The following is a 19,851-nucleotide window of genomic DNA, read 5'->3' on the forward strand; positions in this document are numbered from 1 at the left end:
ACAAGCATTAAACTGGACTGATGCCCACAGTCCATATATTTTCAGGACGAGGAGCAAAGCTTTTGTAGCCCTTGAGCACCTGCTCAGACCTTGGTCAGCAGGGTCAATACTGCCACCATGGACAGCTCAGAGTCCTGCCCAGGACAGACTGCCTGCTGCCTCCCTGTAACTGAAGAGGAAAATCAGAGCACTATCAAAGGCCAAGTGCTACACTAATTTCTCCACTGGCAGTGTCATGAGATATGCAAATCACATCTTGCTATTACCTTACTCTGTTTTAAGACAGGCAGGAAGGACACGGGTGCCAAGCAGAGCTGGAAAATGTAGACACTGTCCCAAATTTTGTTTTGATTGTTAGATACCCGGCATGCACTGGCTATTGTAATGAATGTCTTTGCAGAGATACCAGGCAGAAGAAGTCATCAAGAGATGGTTTTAATTTCAGCAGTAAGCCCTGGGAAGCACAAACTGATACTATCTGGGCTAGAAAAGGCTACTTAAGCTATTTGCTTTTCACTCCAGCCCCTCTTGAGTCTTAAATGTAACACTTACACCCAGTATGACCAACACAGCTCTACAGAACCTGTCAATGCTATTTTAAAGTACCACATTTGTATCTCCTTCCTCTGTAGCTTAAGGACGTGGTCTTTAGGCAAAGAACTCCCACCTTTGTCAGCAGCATGAAGACAACATCGCTGTTATCCTCACTCAGAAAGGCCACAACTTTTTCGTACAAAGTCACAAATTCACTGGGAGAGGCTACAGGAGTGAAGTAAGGAGAGAGGAGAGTACAGAGCCTCCGGTTCTGCAGGATGGTCTGGAGCAGACGCTTGCACTCTGATTTGGTCCCACTGATGAACACCTGAGAGAAGTGGGAATGGTGGAAAAAATAACAGCCAAATATCAGTCAACTGGAAAACATACCTCTTAAGCTTGTTGTTGAGATACCCACAGTTTTGGTCCTTTTATAAAAAGGAAAACTTTATAAGAAGTTTTCCTCAAAAACAAGAGACTGAGATTATAAGATTAACATCATCTAAATGCTGCTATTCCACAAGATATAACACAAAATATGTCTTCCTAGCTCAATTTATACCAGTATTTGTGATAACATATGTTGTCTAAAATACCCAGAAATACTATTTTTTTCTGATGGAATAGCGTAAGAAAATGAATCCTGATTTCACCAGCCCTGCTTAATAACAGGAAAAATTTAACAGAATTACAGCTCTGAAGAACTTCTCACTACTTCAGCTTTTAGAGGTGCTCAAGGACAGCAGCACACTGAAATAAGCTATATTTAAGATAAGTATCTGGACCCAAAGCAGAGGCTAATCATTTTCTCAGAGCACAAACACAGCAAACATTACCACACCACCAAGCACTTGTCTTCTCTGCCAGCAAACTTCTGATATAACTCACTAGACAGAGAACACTGCAAGGCTGTAGAAGAAAGGTTTAGTCTAAATACAGAGGTTGACAAGATGTGCATCAACCAGAAAGCAACAGGTAAAAGCAAAGTCTATGCTGAAACACTTCTAAGAACTGAAAGTATCCAAACCTTAGTTACCTGCCCAAAACACCAGCATTTAAATTAATTCACACAATGACAATTTATAAACACTAAGCAGAGACACCACAGAGCAAGTTTTTATTTTGCTTAAATATAAACTTCATCTGTCCTAAAGACTGTGCACATTATACAATTAGCTGGAAACAAAATGGGATAGAAGCTCAGAAATTAACTTTAAAACTTCTGAACACATTTAGAACCACTCCCCCCCACTAACAGCAGTGAAATTGGAAAGAATAAGCACGAAAAATCAAATTTTAAAAATTTAGAAAATATTTTCAGATTCAAGAAATAAACTCACTTGGCCCAGAATCTCAATGCAGGATGTGAAGAACTGCCTTGTGGGAGGATTACGTTGAGTTTCATCACACACATATTCTACCAGCGTAAAAAACAAACCAATTCCAACTTTCTTGATTGCAGGCATAGGCTGCACCTTGTAGATATTTATCAGAGCCCTAAAAAATTAAGTTGAAAAGGCAAATTAAAGTTATGTACGGAAAATAACCTGTGACAACAAAGAAAGGTTTCTTGTCAATATATAGCCTAGAGATAAGTATTTGTGATACTCCCTGAGTATCCCTCCTTCTCATATCCAGACTGAAAAGTCACAGATTTAGCTCATGTAATTTTGCTGCCTGAAATGGATACTTCCAAACCTTACAAAGTCTCCACAATCAGAGTCAGAAAGTGAAAGATATCCAAAGCATAATTCCAATGGATTATTTCTCCCTTTAATCATGTACTCCTCATATTCTGACAGTATCTCAACTGACTTTGTATTGTAAGAAAACCTAGCCCATTTTATTTCACAGGCTCCACAATAAAAGAATTAAAATAGAATCAATCTTTTCTTGTGCATTGCCAAATAAATGTTTCATTGAGACCAAACCCCTGTCTTCATTAAATCTGAATTAAAACAGGTGAAGAATATGCAATTCCACAGACGCAAATTCCAAGAATTAGTTCATCCACAGAATTTTTCAGATTAGTGATGAAGAATGAACATGAAGTAGTACATAAACACTTTTACTTGTACAATCATTACACTCTATAGTAAACCAGCTGCACTAAGAGAATCCCAGCAGAAATCTGGAAGATTGAGGATAAAGTTGCTAAAGTGGACCTCTGGGATAAACTGTAAAAGTGAGGAAGAGGGCCTAGGATGATCCCATTTTATTCATACCCCCAAAAAAAAAAGTGGTATTATCTAGGTATTATTTCACAGCACCATTTTGTTTCACGTATTGAAAAACTATTTCAAATTTCAGCACTCTAATGAAGATTTATGTCCTGAACTATAATTAAGAAAAACCCATAGAGTCATATTCACACCAAGTAATTTAGTCTATGGCTGAGACAGCTGTGGTACAAGTTTGCCACTTCCTAAAGTTTAGCACAGCATCCTTGTCATCACTCAGTGTCCTTTTACAGCATTAGGAGGGCTATTATAAGGCACAGAACAATAAAAAGTAGTAGAAAACAATAAACTGTGTGCCCTGCTGAGCCTGAGTGACCCTCTGATAATAAGAATTACTGGTTTACAAACACACAGGTCTCAAGATTCCAGCTCTGTTGTTGGCCTGAGCTGATGAGCTCAGGGAAAACACACAAACAAGTTCCACATTTTAACTCTTAACACACCAAAATGGAAGCACAAACACCACTACCCAGAGCAGCACTGAGCAACCTACGTTATGAAATTCTCCACGTGCACAGCTGCTTCCACAACACCCAGGGAAGGTGGCTTCATGGCTTCTGCCTGCAGCTGCCTCACTTCTTTACGCAAAGCATGAAGCTGCTGGCTCACTGCTTCATTTTTGTGCTTCCCTTCAAACTAAACCACAAAAAGACACAAATTAATTGCAGAATTAACATGGTTTTGCTAGAAGACTTCCATGTTGCAGCTATTTCCAAAAAGTAAGCAGAGTCCAGTCAGAGAACTCTGATTTTGGATGGCTTTCCCCCTGAGAGCTTTCATCAGATTTAGTACATAGTGCCCAAGCACACATTCTTGGTCATGTTCCTAATTAATTATCACACACACTAATAGAACTCATGTCTTTTATCTAAGGCTTTTAATCCACAGGGACTGAAACTTAGAGGGGATCAAAAAATTAATTTACTAAGCAACATGGGAGTATTTCCATAAACATTTTCATGCTTCTATTCCTATCAGCAAGCAAATTCCCACATCCATACACTGGGAAGCAGTTCAGAATGGATGCCACGAGCAAAACAAATTATGCAAAAAATTATTCTTCAGCTGTTGATCTGCTTGTCCTTTTGAGCATTACACGAGGTATTTCAGATCACTAATATGTGTGTGGATTATTCACTCAAATGCTACCACTTTTACAATAATTCAGCCATTTCACAGTCATCCTCTGTGTTCACCAGCCCCAAAACAGAGGTGGTGCCATGCCTCTGACCTGGATGGTGAGCTGGGCTGCTCCCTGGCAGCCTTTATTTGAAGTTCCCCGGCACTCCAGGTGGAGAGTGATCTGCTCCTCCCTGTTGACATACAGCTTGGGCACCGTGTCCAGGATCTCACTGTTCAGAGCAACATGCTGAGACTCCCAGAGAGCTGCAGTTCTGAAAGGCATTTATTAATAAAATTACCAAAATCTTTCCTGAAAACAGCAATGCTGAGAATTTTTAAGAGAGGAGACTTCAATTTAATGTGCTGTACAAAGACTCATGACACATTCCTGGAAAACATAAAAGGTTATCAAATAAAATTGAGCTAAAACTTCAAAGTAATAGCACTTCAAAGTAAAAAAAAAAAAACAAAAAAACAGGTTCATAAGAACAAAACTACTCAAGTACGTGTGAGTTCTTTTGAATTACTTGATATGACAACCTGGAAGGAAACTGAACAGAATAATCTCTACAGGAAATGCAATTTTCCACCAGACCAAAACAAAAACAAAACAAACCAGAAAACAGTAAAAAGAGAGCCCAGCTAAAATTGATAGTGGAATTATTTAGACACAGCCTCTCATGGGCTTAGTAGCTTTTGGTCTGGCTCAAAATACTGTTATTAAATTACTAAATTAGGTAAGAACAGCTATAGATTGACCAGTTGTGACTGAAAACAATTCAGCTGGATTATCTGAGTTGGAATATTAAAAACAGAAAGTCTCTCTCATTAACAAAGCTACCAAAACCAGAAATCAGATTTTTCTCCTGGGTGCTTCACATTGCAACTACTACCTTAGTGCAAAAGGGTTAAGTAACTCACTGTCAACAAATCTAGCCTAAAAGGAGAATTTAGACAGGAAATACGCCAAATCAGAAAATAAGTTAGATGCTATCTGATGCAATCTCAGTCATTAGGTAAGACTTGTGCACTCTTATGTCAGTTGAAGAAGTGGAATAATGACCTGATAGATCAGAAGAAAGAGGAAACAAATGGGACAAGAAGCAGAGTCAAGTACTGACAGTCTTGTGCTGACACCACAAATGAGGCTGCTGTGAAGGCCATCTTTAGGAAGAAATTGTTCCCTGTGAAGGTGGGCAGGCCCTGGCCCAGGGTGCCCAGAGCAGCTGTGGCTGCCCCTGGATCCCTGGCAGTGCCCCAGGCCAGGCTGGATGGGGCTGGGAGCAGCCTGGGACAGTGGGAGGTGTCCCTGCCCATGGCCGGGGTGAGATGGGCTGAGCTCTAAGGTGCCTCCCCACCCAATTCTGTGACTCCACAATAATTGTAAGGCAGTGCTGGACCCACTGGAGAGGCACAAGAGCACAGACAGGACTCACTTGGCGTGCTGCTGCAAGATGTTCAGGTCCCTGCGCAGGAGCTGGATCGCGTCCTTCTGGCTCACCAGGGTGGCCGAGGAAATCACTGGCACGGGAGCTTTCATCGTCTGCAGAGGCAGAGGGGGCTTGGGAGTGTCAAGCTTCTTCAAATTATTCATGATCCTCACTTTGGCTACAAAAAAGATTTTAAAAAAGCAGAAGCAAGTTTGGTCAATAAGAAAAGTTATGAGAAAGTGAACAAAAACATTAGTTTTCTTGCATGAAGCATTTTTAACTGCAGGCAAATATTTCTCAGGTTTCCCCCTCTGAAAAAAAAAAAATCACTCAACTAATATTCTTATTTTTGTCAAACTTTATTTCACACAGCTAATTTTCAGGACCAGCTCTTTCATCAGACAAAGATTAGGATAAAAAGACCTACTGGTTTCCTTGTTTTCCCCAAACAGTCCTATCTTCCAGTTTTCCTGTTACTCCATTTATTTTACATCTGACACACGCACCCAGACAAAATTCTAAGCAAAATTCATCTTCCTTTCCCTAAACTGATCATCACCAGTATTCTTAACAGTGTCAATTCCTTCTCAGAGCACAGCCTCTCTCTGGGTCAGCCCTCTCCTCCTGCTGATTTCCATTCAGTTTCAGTTATGAAACTATTCCAGTTCCCTTCTATTCCCTCACTCCTTCCTCTTCTTTGGATCAGCTCCAAATCCAACCTCTCCACATCCTTAATGTATCAGCTGTGACTATCACCCCTTCTGTCCTAGAACAACCCTTTCGCTATGCCAAAATTCCAGAGAAAACACACAGGGAAAAAACAACACAAAAAACAAACTAACTAACTAAACTAAACTAAACTAAAAAAAAACAGAGACAATATGTGTTCAAGTACAGCTGGTTTTATTTTTGCTTTCACCTGTCTGTCTCTAATTTTGGGAAAATGTCTGGAGCACACTCTCTGCAGAGGAACTCTTGGGGAGCTCACCCATGATGCCCTAGCTCTGCTCTGTGACATGGCAAACTTGAAGCCAAAAAGCATCAATGTCATAATTTTCATGTCGTCATGAAAATCTGAGTGAAAAAACCATGACAATTTCATGGAAAATATTGTACCCACAGAAAACAAACCATATTAATATCTTTACTGACAGGCATCATCAAGCTCCTAAAGAAACCAGGGCTTTGACATCCCAGTAATTCTTTAAGGCACAGTTTCCTTAGCAGTATGTTTATCTCTTACCTGACAAAGGGTTGGTGAAATCTGTTTCCCCTGCAGAAGTACAGGTTGGATGTGATTCAAGCTGAACCTGCAGCCAAAGGTTCAGAGCTTCCTGAAACTCATGGTGAATGAGTTCCACATTGACATATTCCATCCACAGATCCTGGAGCACAAAAGAATTAAATTATCATCTCTGTTTTGGTCAGCATCATGTGCTGTCCACCCATTCTAGCAGCTGTGAAACTAAAGTAACTACATAAAATATATACCCTGCAGTTTTAAGTCATGGGAAATTTATTATTAAGGGCAAAAAATTAAACTGATGAAAAACACTGAACTATTTTTATAACATATATAGAGATCTACTGAAAAGTATTTGTGAGACTTAGAGATTAAACTTGACACATGGTATAATTTCTAATACATAAGAGACAAAGATAGATTATTAAAAATCTGCTCCAAAAAAAGGAATACAAGAGACCAAGACAGTCTAAAACATCATGGCATGATTAACTGCAGCCAGCCTAAAGGAGGCTGCATTTCCAGTAGTCATAGACACTGGAGGAGTGAAAACAAAGCCAGTATAAGGAAATGCCCTTCCAAAATAAGTCTTTAGGCTTGAAGAATAGAATAATAGAAGAATAGTTGAAGACTAGAATAATACACACTCACTAACTTATAGTTGAACCTGACATTTTACAGACTACCAACACAAGTAGGTTTTGGCTTCCAGTCTTTTGTTATTTAAAGCTGCAACTTAAAATAATTGTCTAACACTAACATAGAACATAAAAAGAATTACAGAGCAGTACAGAAAAAGGATTGTGTTGCAAGAAATGACAGATATGCAAAGAATCTACATCTGAGTCCTCTTTCAAACATAAAGGAAGGCAGTTTGGGATAGCACAGGATTTTTGAAAAAAAGGTTAGAACTATGAAGTTATCATACATGCTGTATGTGTATTAAAGACCAGTAACACAATTCTCACTGATTTCAAAGACTTATTTTAGCAAGTGGACTTTAGATTTCAGATTTTCAGCAACCCACCTGTTGATTCTGCATGACTTTAGCAAGTCTATGTGCATCATACCGCTTTGGTAAAGAGGGAATGTATGTATCTCCTTTCTGGAAACTCTCTTCTTCCAACCACAAAATTAAAACATTACAAAGCCTGAGGGGAGAGGGGGGGAAAAAAAGGAGAAAAAAATCCGTGTGAATTTGATTGTTTTGAAGTTAGAATTAGGGCAACAACTAATGCTACAAGGTGGCATGGTTAAAAAAAGATATTTCGGGTGCATTTTCACTTGTTTACTGCCATATTAAAGACCCACAGTGGAAAGAAGGTACCTAGAAAAATACAAAGGACAGCAACAAAGAGCAAGAAGACAAATTCTGAAAAGGAAAACATTTATGCAAACTAGCATAAGACCCAGGGCTGAAATAGTGTCTTATGTCAGAAAGTATCATCACAATCCCACTCAGAAGACCAACAGAATAAAGAGAGTTCACATAAGCAAGTTTGGCTCCTCACCCCAGAACCTCTCTGCAGTGCCTGCTCAAAAAGTCATGCCTGAGTTAAGCCACATCTTTTAATTTCTGTTCAGAGTTTCATTCATGACTAGTCATTCTCATTTCCTCCTTTGTTAAAACTTTAACATAAATACACCTCTTTTTCAGCTGACATCGTTCCACCAACTGGTACCATTTTCACAGTCACACCATCCAAGCCATCTTGACAAGGAAGCACTAGAGTGCCATTAAATCTTCACACTCTGGTATTAAATATCACTAGCAAACTCCTGCTTCCTTCATCAGTGTCACTGGTGAAAAAATGGAAGCAGACCAACTCCAAGAATCAGCCCCTATAAACCCTACCAATAATTTCCCTCCTGTCTAGGAAACCAGACAGGTCATTAAACTTCCTGAGTGTAAGATTTATTTGGGCGTAGAGTACTCTGGTTTTCTGCTGGAGCGGGAAACTTATTTGAAATCAAAGACTGAAAATATGAATCAAGTTCACCCTGTGACCATCTCTGGATTATTTTTCACAGACAATCAAGTGGGATTTATGATCTCCCTCGTTTGTTTGTACAGTACCTACTGACTGCTGAGGGGAGCACAGAGCAGGAGCTCCAATTCCACACATCCAGGGCCCCTGAACAAGGGACTCTTTTCAAATATTTCAAATAATCCTTTCAACCATTTCCTAGCAATACTCATATACTTTCTCAGGTTTAGAGTACATGAGGTATAGATACCTCTCAGGAGCTACTGTCCCTCACAAAAGTGGGCATTCACCAGCTGAGTAGCAGTGAGTGACAGTGTCTCCCTTCTTAGCCTACTCCAAGACAAAAAGTGAGTCCTGTGGTGAGGTTTTGGTAAGCAGATTTACCATTTTTCAAGTGGCACAGAACACACTTGGCAGACCTAACCTTTAGGTCACTAACCAAGCAAACTGCTTGAACTATGTGCTTAAGACAACAGTAAATTATCTGATTATCTGTCTATTACTCAGACATAAATTCAGGCTCTGGTCTGTGACAAACATATATACACACCAACTAGCCTTTTACATTCATAGCTAGTGATGTACACGAGTGACAGATATGACTAAATAATAAATATTTTGCCAGCATGGGGCTACCATTCATTAAAAAGCAAAGCTATTCCCCTAAAAGGAAACCTATCAACAATATTTTATTTTTAGCAGTAAAACCTCCCACTCCCCTCTCAAACTAAACAAGTTATGCAAACAGAGGAATGGATTTGAGCCCAACTATGCAGTTGGGGACATGGGTTAGTGGTGGCCTTGACAGGGCTGGGTTAAGCACTGGACTTGAGGATCTTGAAAGGCTTTTTTGAATCTGAATGTTCTATGATTTTATGCTTTTAATAAGTGCCTGCAGCACATGTGAGGTCACATCCCTCCATTCCTCACACAGCCATGACTGTGCTGTAGCAGTTACTCAGGCAGTTGCACTGATTAACACGAAACAGGGCAGGTTTGTGGTTTTCTTTTTTTACCTGACAAGTTCCTTATGCAGCTCAGGTGAAGTCAGGTAATCAGGTGAGCAGCTGGCCTTCTCTGGTGACCTGTCAGTGCCCTCAGGACTCTCCACTCTCAGGGCTTTACTGGCAGCGTGGTGGAAGTCTGCCACCTCTGTCAGCCGCTGCTTCATCTCATTGAGCAAGCTAACATGAGCTGCACTCTGAAAAAAGCGTCTTCCAATACAGCCATCTACAGGTAATCTAAAAATGAACCAAAAAGCATTGCAAAGTCTTGTTGCAAATGTCAAATCAGCATCTCTGCAGACAAACTGGCACACCAGAAAAGCTGTTGGTACCCACTGCTTTCAGGAGCAGTCAGTGTAATACACTGACTCTCGCTTGCTGTGCACTTTATTAGCGCTTGATAATCTTCTGGAGCAGGTCAGACTCACCCATACTGTGGTCCTGGTCGGTGAAGGTACAGGAGGAAGAATTTCTGCCAGACCAGTGGCATGAGAGGGTGATCTGCAGGGGTAGCAAGGGCCTGGTGAGCCCAGCGGTAAATCATGAGCCTCTGGAGGGAAGGGACGATGGGCAGCTTCAGCTGGGCCTGGGCTTTCTGCAGAAACAACATTTCCACACAAGTGTGGTGCTGTAACAGGCTGTCACGGGTTAACTGAGCAGATCAACACAGCGTGAACACTTGGTAATTACAGAGGAGAAAGCTCTGGAAGCAGTCACACATCTGTTACAGGCCTTGAAGGATGAGCTGCCCATCCCACAGTCATGCTGGAGAGCAGAACTACATCTCTGGTGCTTACAAACCCCCAGCGTGATGGCTCTGGCACAAGGCAAACATATGGGCCCTGGTGTTAATTACAGTTAATTACTGTTCTTCCTCACAGAAGTAGGTGTCCTGGTTTAGATCTCCAGCATGCTACTTTTAGCTTTTTCCAGATTACATTCAATACAGCTCTAGTGAAAATTCAAAATGCACAGTATAACTAATGTGAAGAAGGAACACAGAAGCAAAAGCAGAACAAAATCAAAGCAAACTATGAGTAGCAGTATCCCATCTTAGCAATACCACAAATCCACTAAACCATTAAACAGTCTCACCCCAAGCTCCCCTGGACTGTGCCTGAAGCAGGGGAATGGGAGGCTTTTCTGAGTTCCCTGGCACTTCCTCATCCCCTACACCAAACCTCTTTTCCACACACTGCCCACATTCTTTTTGTTTTCCAGCTAAATCAAGACATGCAAGCCAAAGAACAAATGCTCTCCAGACCAGCTCCAAGGATGCAAGGCATGTACTTGACATGGCCAAGAAAACCTATTTTTACAGGACCACCTCCTTTATTGAAATACACTGAAACAGCTGAGATGAAGGATGTGCCAAAAGTCACACTTTGAGAATGGTCAGCTCTGGTTCCCACTTGCTTCTCTCCAGAATTTCTAACTGAATTTGGGTAAGGAAGCTGGAAAAGGCTGCAATGTAGCCTGAAGTACAGCTCATTAAGTGCCCTGTTAAGGGAGAGACCTAAATAGTTTTGAAAGCCTTGAAAAATAATTCAGAAAGCAGAGAAAAGCAAAGGCCAGTCTTCTGAACAATTCAGGTCATCTGAGAAATCATCTGTTTGAAACACAAGACACATTTTCCCACCTGAAAAATAAGCACTCCCCATATCAGGGGTATAGAATAAACGCACTGAAGGTTGTGAGGCATTAGGTGATTCAGACAATTATGCAAAAGCACAAATTAGTTTTCTGTAAATATTGATATAGTAAAATCAGGTATTTCCATTGTAGCTTTTAAATGTAAAAGAACTCAAATACACTCAAAATGTCAATGAAAATTTCCTTGCAGTATATTTTTTCCTGCACAGCCAAGTAAAGCATTATTTATAAATTTATCCTGGTAAGGAAGCAGTACATAAGAAAAAAAATAAATTATACAAGAGAACACTTTTCTCCAGCAGTTCTCTCTAATTTTAATGAAAAGAGATGACCAGCTCTCTCACCTTCAAAGCCTGATCAGGAGTTAAAGCATTGATAACCAGCTCCCCCTCCACAACTCTGCGAAGTTGTGAATCTTCTTCAAATATTGATTCCATATTTAACACTGTCCATGCAAACCAGACCTGGACAACACAGAAATGACAAAAACATTGATAACAAAATGGCAGGGGGCAGGATCAGGAAGCTTGATGATTTCTTAAGAGGAGTAAGTGTTTGACGGATTCTTATTGCAGAGTTGCAAAAGGCACTATCACATCTCAACAACAAAACTCCTTCATCCTTAAATTCAAACTTCCCCTATGTACAATTTTGGGAAAGAAGGGGAAAAGTAGACAAATCTGACAGAATCACCCAGGGAACTCTGGAGGAAACAACCTTCTCAAACTCAGTAAAATAAGATCTCTCCTCTTCCACCTGCACTACACATCTCTGTCTGGGGTACTGCAAGGTTTTTTTTTCCCTTTGTGCTTGAATAAGGAACTCACATAAACAGAGAGAAACTAACTCAAATTCAAAATATTTATCAGATAAAGACTGACCTGAAACCAAAGTCAGGCTTTACAGATTTTGTCTTGTTAAACAGATCAAGAGCAATAGTAGATTAGAAGAAAATGTAACTAATAAATCCTATTATATGAATTCTTGGATGCAGATTAGACAAACTCTGGGACAGGAAGAAAAAGTGACCAAGAGAGAAAACTGAAAAAAACAAAACAAAACAAAACAAAACAAAAAACAAAAAACAAAAAACAAAAAAAAAAAAAAAAAAAAAAAAAAAAAAGCACACACACCCAAAAAGGAAAAAAAGCACACACACACACAAAAAACCCCAAACAAAACTAAGCAAAAAACCCACCAAAAAAAACCAGAAACCAGCAACACAACAGCCCAGAACAAAACCTAGACCAGTATGCTGCTTTTCCCCTCACAAAACACCATCATGGCACTCACCTGAGAGGAGTTGGCACTGCTCTCCACAAAGGACGGTGTGACATTGCCTGCCACGATCCAGCTGACCAGTGAAGACAGCATTCCCTTGTCACAGTGATAGCCCAAAGCATTCTGCACAGAAGCAGAAAACATTTGGGTTTTTTTCATGACCAGGTGATTTAGAAGCTACAAGTGGATCACTCAATTTTTATCCAGGTTCCTTTCCACCTCCTGTTGCTACTTTGCAACCTCAGCTCAGCCAGGCACCACTGAAATGCCTGCTTGGACTTTCTATTTCAGTGAAAAAATCCTGTTGCAGTAACTGACTCTGGCTTTTTCAGGAGAGGGAACTCCATTTTTGTCCTAAACACTCCATCAAAGATTTGAAATGCAAAGAAGACAAAAAACAATACAAGTCATATGAAATTAAAACTCTGTTCCAAACTGGTTTTAGTAGTAATTATTATCATTATTATTAAAGTATCAGACATTTCATTAATCTTGACCCACTCAAGAAAAAAAATTTCTTGAGCAACTCAGAAAAAAAACAGATGACTCCATTCATCACTCATCATCATGACTGGCTGCTCAGAGAAGCTGTGGCTTCTCACATCCCTGGAGGTGCTGAAAAACAGTTTGGACAGAGCTTGGAGCAACCTGGGATAGTGGAAAGTGTCCCTGGAGAGTGGAACCGGATGGGCTTTAAAGCTCCCTCCCAACCCAAACCACCCCAGGACTTCACAGTAATTCTTGCTGCACTTCAGCAAAATTCATTCCCATCAAAATCCGACTGTGCAACACATGAGCTGACCATTTACCCAGGAGCCACAGCAAAACACCAGAGCTCTCTATTTACCTTGTGCTGCTGGTAAAGCAGCTTTTGCACACAGTCCTCCTGGCTGTACTGGAAGGCAGCTTTGCACAGGTCATCCAGCAGGCAGAGCGTGGCGCGGTCCCTGTGCCACAGCTGCTGGCTGGTGAGCACCTGCACCCAGAACTCCAGGACTGCAGCTGGCCCCACGCCATTCGGACGGTCACTTAGGAAAATGTGAGTCTGGCAAATTAAAGGGGAAAACTGGTCAACAGATCGCAGCCTTGAGTAAAGCTTTAGAATTTACTGAGGACTGTTTGATCTGCTTGAGGCTGTAAAGCTATCCTTAAATTAAAATAATTTACAACAACACTCTCTACACCCAAGTAAGGACAGCTTTGTCATCTTCAGCCTCCAAACTTCTGCAGATTCTGAAGCCTGGAGAGCAGAGGATCTTGTGCATTCAGCAAAAACAGACACGGAAGCCTTAAGCAGGACACCTGCAGGCATAAACAGCACCTATTTCCAAAGTCCAGGCTGCTGTTCCTGCAGAAGGCCTTCCCAGAGTAGGTCTGTTTCCACTATCCCTCTCTAATGTTAAAGGGCCTTGGGTTTTGACCTCTCTGCATTAAAAAAAAACACCACTGCTCACTAACTAAAGAACATTTTTCCACTCCAGAGCCCTAAATTAATGGTAAAAAGCAGAACTTGCAAACATTAATATCTCTGCTGCATTCCTCAAATAACACAGACAAGAAAGGAGTGCTGCATTTCACATTTCCTTTTTTAAACAGTTTTGACCTGGTATGGGAAAATGAATTTTCCAAGAAGTCTGAAAGGTAAATATTGTTGTTAGTGTCACTTGCATTGCCAGATTTAGACAAGTTTAACCAGGAGCATTTCAAGAAACCAAACCCAACAACCAATGCTTGATACAGAGTACTCTGTGACTGAACTGCTAGGTTCAGTATGTTTTCTAACCTTTAACACTAACTCAGTCAAATAAGCTTGGTTTTAAACACTCTCTCCCCCCTTTCTTTTTTAAATAATCTTCTTACCTGTATCATACTACTGAGCAGCTTAACATTTTCTCCATAGTTCACTCCTGTCAAGTGCTGTGTCACTTTGTGGGTAACCTGCTGGGTCACCCCTTGAGGGACTCCACTGTCCAGATGAAGAAACAGTTCCACATAAGATAAAAACCTAGGGATGTCAACAAATGAAATTAAAATACCTCTTATTCCATATTAAACAGAAAGCCTACATCTAGAGAATTTAAAATCAGTTCAACATCCTCAGTGAGACACATACAGAAAGGCTTTGATTCACAACCACAATGCAGATTTAATTGCTCCAGTTCAGCCATACACTGGGCACAGTATGAACATTTCACACCAGCCTGTAATTCAAGGCAGCTCATCAGAAATAAATACCAGTTCTTGAACTACATCAACACACAAACCTTACTCAGGATTTGTCTGGGAGACTGTCAAGTGTCTAAATCAGAAGATCATTATTGACTTTTACTGCAACTATGAATAAATTAGGCAAACGAATGTATAAAATTTAAAAATTAACATATTATGAACATATAATGCTTACTGTTCATTCTTCAGGAGGTAATACTGGCAAGAGTAAAACAAGGGTAAAATTTTATCCAGCACGTGGACTACTGTTCTCAGATGTTGAGACTGGACTAGTACACCCAAAAGAGGGATCCCTTCAGCACAGAATTTCTCGATGCTGTCAGAAAACAAACCAAAAAAAATTTAAGAAAAACACATTCACTATCAGCAGAAAGGAAGACAAGGTGTTGATTTAATTTTTATTAACTGAGATGTAAATATATTCAGAACTTTACACTTTATCTTTGAAAATCTAAATAGCTAAATACAGAGGATTTTTCTTCAGTGTAGGAATCATTCAATAGCTGACAGATTTGCTGAGTATTGCCTTCTCAAATATTTACTAAGTATCTCCTTTCTTCACAAATCCCTTTCTGGGGATCAGTGTCCCATCTTCCAAAAATCACTAGAGATGCAAGTCTTCATCAAGTTTCTATCACTTTAAACTCACTATTTTTGCCTAACTTGGACAATTCACCTCCTTCTCCAGGGAAAAGAGCCAAAGGCCAAACAGAGAAGGTGCACAGAAACAGACTAAAGAGGTTCTTTGGTTTTTTATTTCATGGTCAAAGTTCTGGGAAAATTTCCACTCTCAACCCAAAATACCTTAATATCAATCCCAGACTATTCCAGCGCTTTAAAGTATCTGTGGCATAATCTTATTGTGAAGCAATGAGAAGATTATGAAGCAATGATTCTTCTCCTTCCTTGGGGAAGGAGAAGAAAGGCCAGATAATTTTTCCTTAAAAGAGTAACATAGTATTATACATTAAAAACAAGTTAGTGGAAATATTGAATAACACAGCACAAAACCAAAGGGATCAGAGACTCAGGGAAAAGAGTTCTGGTGAGAACTGATCAAATTCTGTGTGACTCAGTATGTCAGACAGGAACATTTGATTACATCCAAAAGCCTTACCAGCTTACAAACCAGCTAGAAGCACTGGAGATGACTCCGTTGGAACACAGTCAGGGCTAAGAGGTTCACTGCTCTTATAATGCCTTTTATTCACCATTCCCAGAGTGAGTGGGCTTTTTCTCCTCACTGCTTTCTGAATGCAGTGCTGCCCTGATAAAAGAAATTACCTCTACAACAACCCTTTCAGTAAGTGTGGTTCAGTCTTACTCCTGTCCAGAGAAATTACTATTAAGCCCCAGTTTAAGTATTATTTCTTATGACTGAATCCTAAAGTGCAGAAGGCAAAAAAAGTTCTACTAGCAAAATAAAGGAAATAGCAGGTTGTTTGAAAGAATTCAAGAATAATTTCTTCACAAAAAAAGGATTATTAAGCACTGGAACAGGCTGTCCAGGGAACCCTGGAGGTATCCAAGGAATGATGTGGCACTCAGTGCTCTGGGTTGGGTGACAAGGTGGGGACTGGTCACAGGTTGGACTCGATGACTTTGGAGGTCTTTCCCAACCTAAACAATTCTGGGATTCTGTGAAACTGCTATCACAGAATCACAGAAAGTTGGGGCTGGAAAAGACCTTGAGATTATCCAGTCCAAACCCCTCCAAGGCAGGGTCACCCAGAGCAGAAGACAAAGGAATGAGTCCAGGTGGGTTTGGAATGTCTCCAGAAAGGGAGAATCCAAGTTCCATGGGCAGTTGCTAAGTATTTTTAGTATTTGTAATTGTTCTGGTGGCTGTTCCAGGGCTCTGCTATCCTCAGCATACATAAGTTCCTCCCCATGTTGAATGAAACTGCTTGTGTTCTAGTTGTGGCTATTGCTTGCTGAAAAGAGTCCAGCACCATCCTCTGGACACCTGCCTTTGAGATGTTTGTCTGCATTAATGAGATCCCCTTTTGGTCTTCTCCAGACTGCCCAGGCTCAGCTCCTCCTAAGAGAGACGACAAGCTGCTCGATGCCTTGCATCACAAGCCCTTTACTCTTTAAACAGGCACAAAGCTGTTAACAAGGGATGCTGCTCAGTCCCTGGGGCCACCCACCCGAGGCAAACACCCCAAAAGCCTCACCTGTGTCCCAGGGTGGTCATTGCCAGTGCCAGGTAGCAGCTGATGGGGACGTTTGCCTTGACAGCCTTGAGCAGGGGGTGCAGCGTGACCGACTCGGCCGCGTCCAGCGCGATGTCGCACACGGGGACAGCGGCCAGCCCGCTCTGCTGCACCCCACGGTCGTTCCTGTGCAGCTTCAGCCTCAGAACCAAACTCCAGGCCCACTGATTGAAGGAGGTCTCTGGGGTTTCCCCATAGCGAACGATGCTGGCCAGGTAGGAGACCTGGAACAGAGCAGCAGCAATGAGAGGAAGCGCAGCCATGACACAGCACGTGTGGCACTGGACTGGGATTTGGTCCTTGGAAGGGGAACTGGATGATCTTTGGGGTCCCTTCCAACCCAAACCTCCTAGCAGTAGACCAACAGCAATTACTAGACATACCATGTAGTTTATCTAAACAGTCCCCTCCTATAGCCTCAATTTCTACCTCACTCTCCTTCCCCCATCCCTTTAATTAAAGGCTATCAACTTACACTGTCTGCTTAAATTTTTCCAAGCTATATACTGACCTTGAATTAAATTTTAATTCTAATACTGGAAAAAAAGAAAAACAAACACAAGCTTCAATAATGTTTAAAACATTTAAGACTGCTGGTGAAAGGAAACCGAAAAATTCATGCAAAGATATTATCTGTCAATGAAAAGCCTAAAACCTGGCAGGCTTTCCTTAGAAAAAAGCCTGTATGTGGACAGGCAGAGTCACATGTGTATGAGCCCACTGTCACAAAGACCATGTCTAGATCACAAGGAATTATAAATCTCTGGAGAAAAAAATATGTACATGTTCTGACAGAGCAGTGCAAACAGCAGAGCTGGAGGGCAATGCAGATATTTCATCCTCTCTGAGTAGGGTACAAGAAAGCACTATTTTCTCTCAAATTCTAGTTATGGGCTCATGCAAGTCAGGACAGATTCACCAGCACAAGTGGCAACTAGGGCTGACACTGGCTTAAAAAAGAGAACTCATCTGGCTGGCACAAGACAACAAACCATGGGTAAGTGCAAAGGAGCAAGTCAGAACAGAGCAGAGACAATAAAGAACATTTGGAGTGTGGGAAGAAAAGGCTGGGGAGAAAAATACAGAGGAGGAGAAAACACTGTACAAAAAATACTGAGAAGACAAAGCCCATCAAAACCTCTTGGACTGAATATCCAACACAGGGATTTTTTAACTTTGATCTTTTTATGCTTCCATTTACACTCTGTAACTTGGAGCTATCCCCTCCTGAATCCAGTGTGCTGTAAAATCAATTTAATAAATGTCTGTGGTGTGTTCAGGTCACATAACATTGCCCACTGCTGAAAAGCTTCAAAAGGGATTAACACTTGAGTCATCAAATAAGAGCTGGAGTGAGTTCTCTTATGCTCACCAGTAATGAGAAATAGCCTTTCTATTTTATAGTAAGTACTGTCTACCTCTGCGTGAGTAAAGCAGGAGCAGTTTGTGACTATTCACAAACCTGCAAGTGGGTCAAAATTAAAATGTCCATTTCAAGAAAGATGGAGAGAGACAAGAGCATGGAGTGACAGGACAAGGGGGAATGGCTTCAAACTGAGAGAGAGTAGATTCAGATCTGATACTAGGAAGAAATTCTTTCCTGGCAGGGTGGGCAGGCCCTGGCCCAGGGTGCCCAGAGCAGCTGTGGCTGCCCCTGGATCCCTGGCAGTGTCCCAGGCCAGGTTGGAAGGAGTTTGGAGCAACCTGGGACAATGGAAGGTGTCCCTGCCCATCACAGGCGGTGGGACTGGATGTTCTTTAAGGTCTCTTCTACCCAAACCATTCTATAATTCTCTGAATCTCACACAGTTGCTCAACAGAAGCCTAACTGAATTTTTTAAATAGTTCTGTGGGTGCAGACAACACTGAGTGTTGGTATGTTACAAAATTGTAGTTGGATAAAGAACAACTTTTAAAAGAATAAAAAAAAAAAAAGTGAAAACAAGGTCTTGCCCTGCAGCTTTTCCCATTTACAGCCATCTATAAGTTACTCCTTGTAAGTAAGAAGAAAGGATACCTGTTTTATGCTTTCAGAAAGCAGCCCAGCATATGGCTTTTGGGAGAGATATTTCTGATATGCTTCCAGGACCATCAATGCAACTTCAGAATGGACAGCTGGATCCAGGTGAAGAGTATTCTGCTAAAAACAGTGTCAGAACACGAAACCTTGGGTCATTTAAGAGGTCTCTACAGCTGGTCTCTACTCAGCTGCACCACAGAGAAATAAATCCCAGTCTTTTTCTGGCTGTTCAAATTTATTATTGCAATATCTAGGCATAAATATTGCCCAGTGGAAAAAATTCAGCTCAATGTTAAAGAGTACCAGGCTCACACTGGGCAATACATAGCCCAACAACTAGATTATTTTTTTAAAAGGCATCATAACATTCACCTTCCACATGCATTTTATGAACATATGATAATTAATCCAAAAATCCAGAGATGCCATTTTAAATTAGATAATACAGACACTTGAACTCTCGCCTTTAAAAACAAAACCAAATCCCATTCACCATGGTTTTGGTATGAAAACACAGCAGTTCCTCCATCAATTGCCATAGTAAAGAACCATTTTCCCCCACATCAGAGGGTACAGACATGGCATTAGTATTGCACAGCAAAGAATTCTGTTCATTTTCCCTAACATTCATTTTTATTCACATGTCTACAAGAAAGAGGGAGAAAAAAGTGAGTCTATAGTCATGTACAACCATCAACAAGGCAAAGAGAAGAGTTCAGCATGACCAAATGCACAGAATGCAATGCTGAACTAAATCACTGAACACAGGCAACATTATTCCCCCAATCTATTTCTGTTTTTCTCTGAAATAGCATTCACTCTCAATTATATCCTGAACTCACAAAGCTCTTGGAGCAACCCAATATTATGGAATATTTCCCCATCATTTAA

General features: G+C 40.9%; 1 protein-coding gene across 1 annotated transcript in view; it reads right to left on the minus strand.

Annotated features, from left to right (window-relative positions):
• The window catches only part of EPG5 (ectopic P-granules 5 autophagy tethering factor), a 52,859-nt gene that overhangs the window by 16,092 nt on the left and 16,916 nt on the right, over nucleotides 1-19,851 (minus strand). Inside the window, exons 15-30 of the mRNA XM_058824485.1 lie at nucleotides 18,958-19,080; nucleotides 16,902-17,164; nucleotides 14,900-15,040; nucleotides 14,356-14,500; nucleotides 13,343-13,540; nucleotides 12,508-12,618; nucleotides 11,559-11,678; nucleotides 9,990-10,156; nucleotides 9,574-9,798; nucleotides 7,597-7,720; nucleotides 6,570-6,711; nucleotides 5,333-5,504; nucleotides 4,006-4,168; nucleotides 3,268-3,410; nucleotides 1,875-2,031; nucleotides 668-862 (exon numbers count right to left, since the gene is read on the minus strand). Of these exons, the coding sequence (XP_058680468.1) occupies nucleotides 668-862; nucleotides 1,875-2,031; nucleotides 3,268-3,410; nucleotides 4,006-4,168; nucleotides 5,333-5,504; nucleotides 6,570-6,711; nucleotides 7,597-7,720; nucleotides 9,574-9,798; nucleotides 9,990-10,156; nucleotides 11,559-11,678; nucleotides 12,508-12,618; nucleotides 13,343-13,540; nucleotides 14,356-14,500; nucleotides 14,900-15,040; nucleotides 16,902-17,164; nucleotides 18,958-19,080 (2,589 nt within the window). The remainder of the gene's footprint in view (nucleotides 1-667; nucleotides 863-1,874; nucleotides 2,032-3,267; nucleotides 3,411-4,005; nucleotides 4,169-5,332; nucleotides 5,505-6,569; nucleotides 6,712-7,596; nucleotides 7,721-9,573; nucleotides 9,799-9,989; nucleotides 10,157-11,558; nucleotides 11,679-12,507; nucleotides 12,619-13,342; nucleotides 13,541-14,355; nucleotides 14,501-14,899; nucleotides 15,041-16,901; nucleotides 17,165-18,957; nucleotides 19,081-19,851) is intronic.

Source organism: Ammospiza caudacuta, chromosome Z (genome assembly GCF_027887145.1).
Source record: "Ammospiza caudacuta isolate bAmmCau1 chromosome Z, bAmmCau1.pri, whole genome shotgun sequence".
NCBI classification, from domain to species: Eukaryota; Metazoa; Chordata; class Aves; order Passeriformes; family Passerellidae; genus Ammospiza; species Ammospiza caudacuta.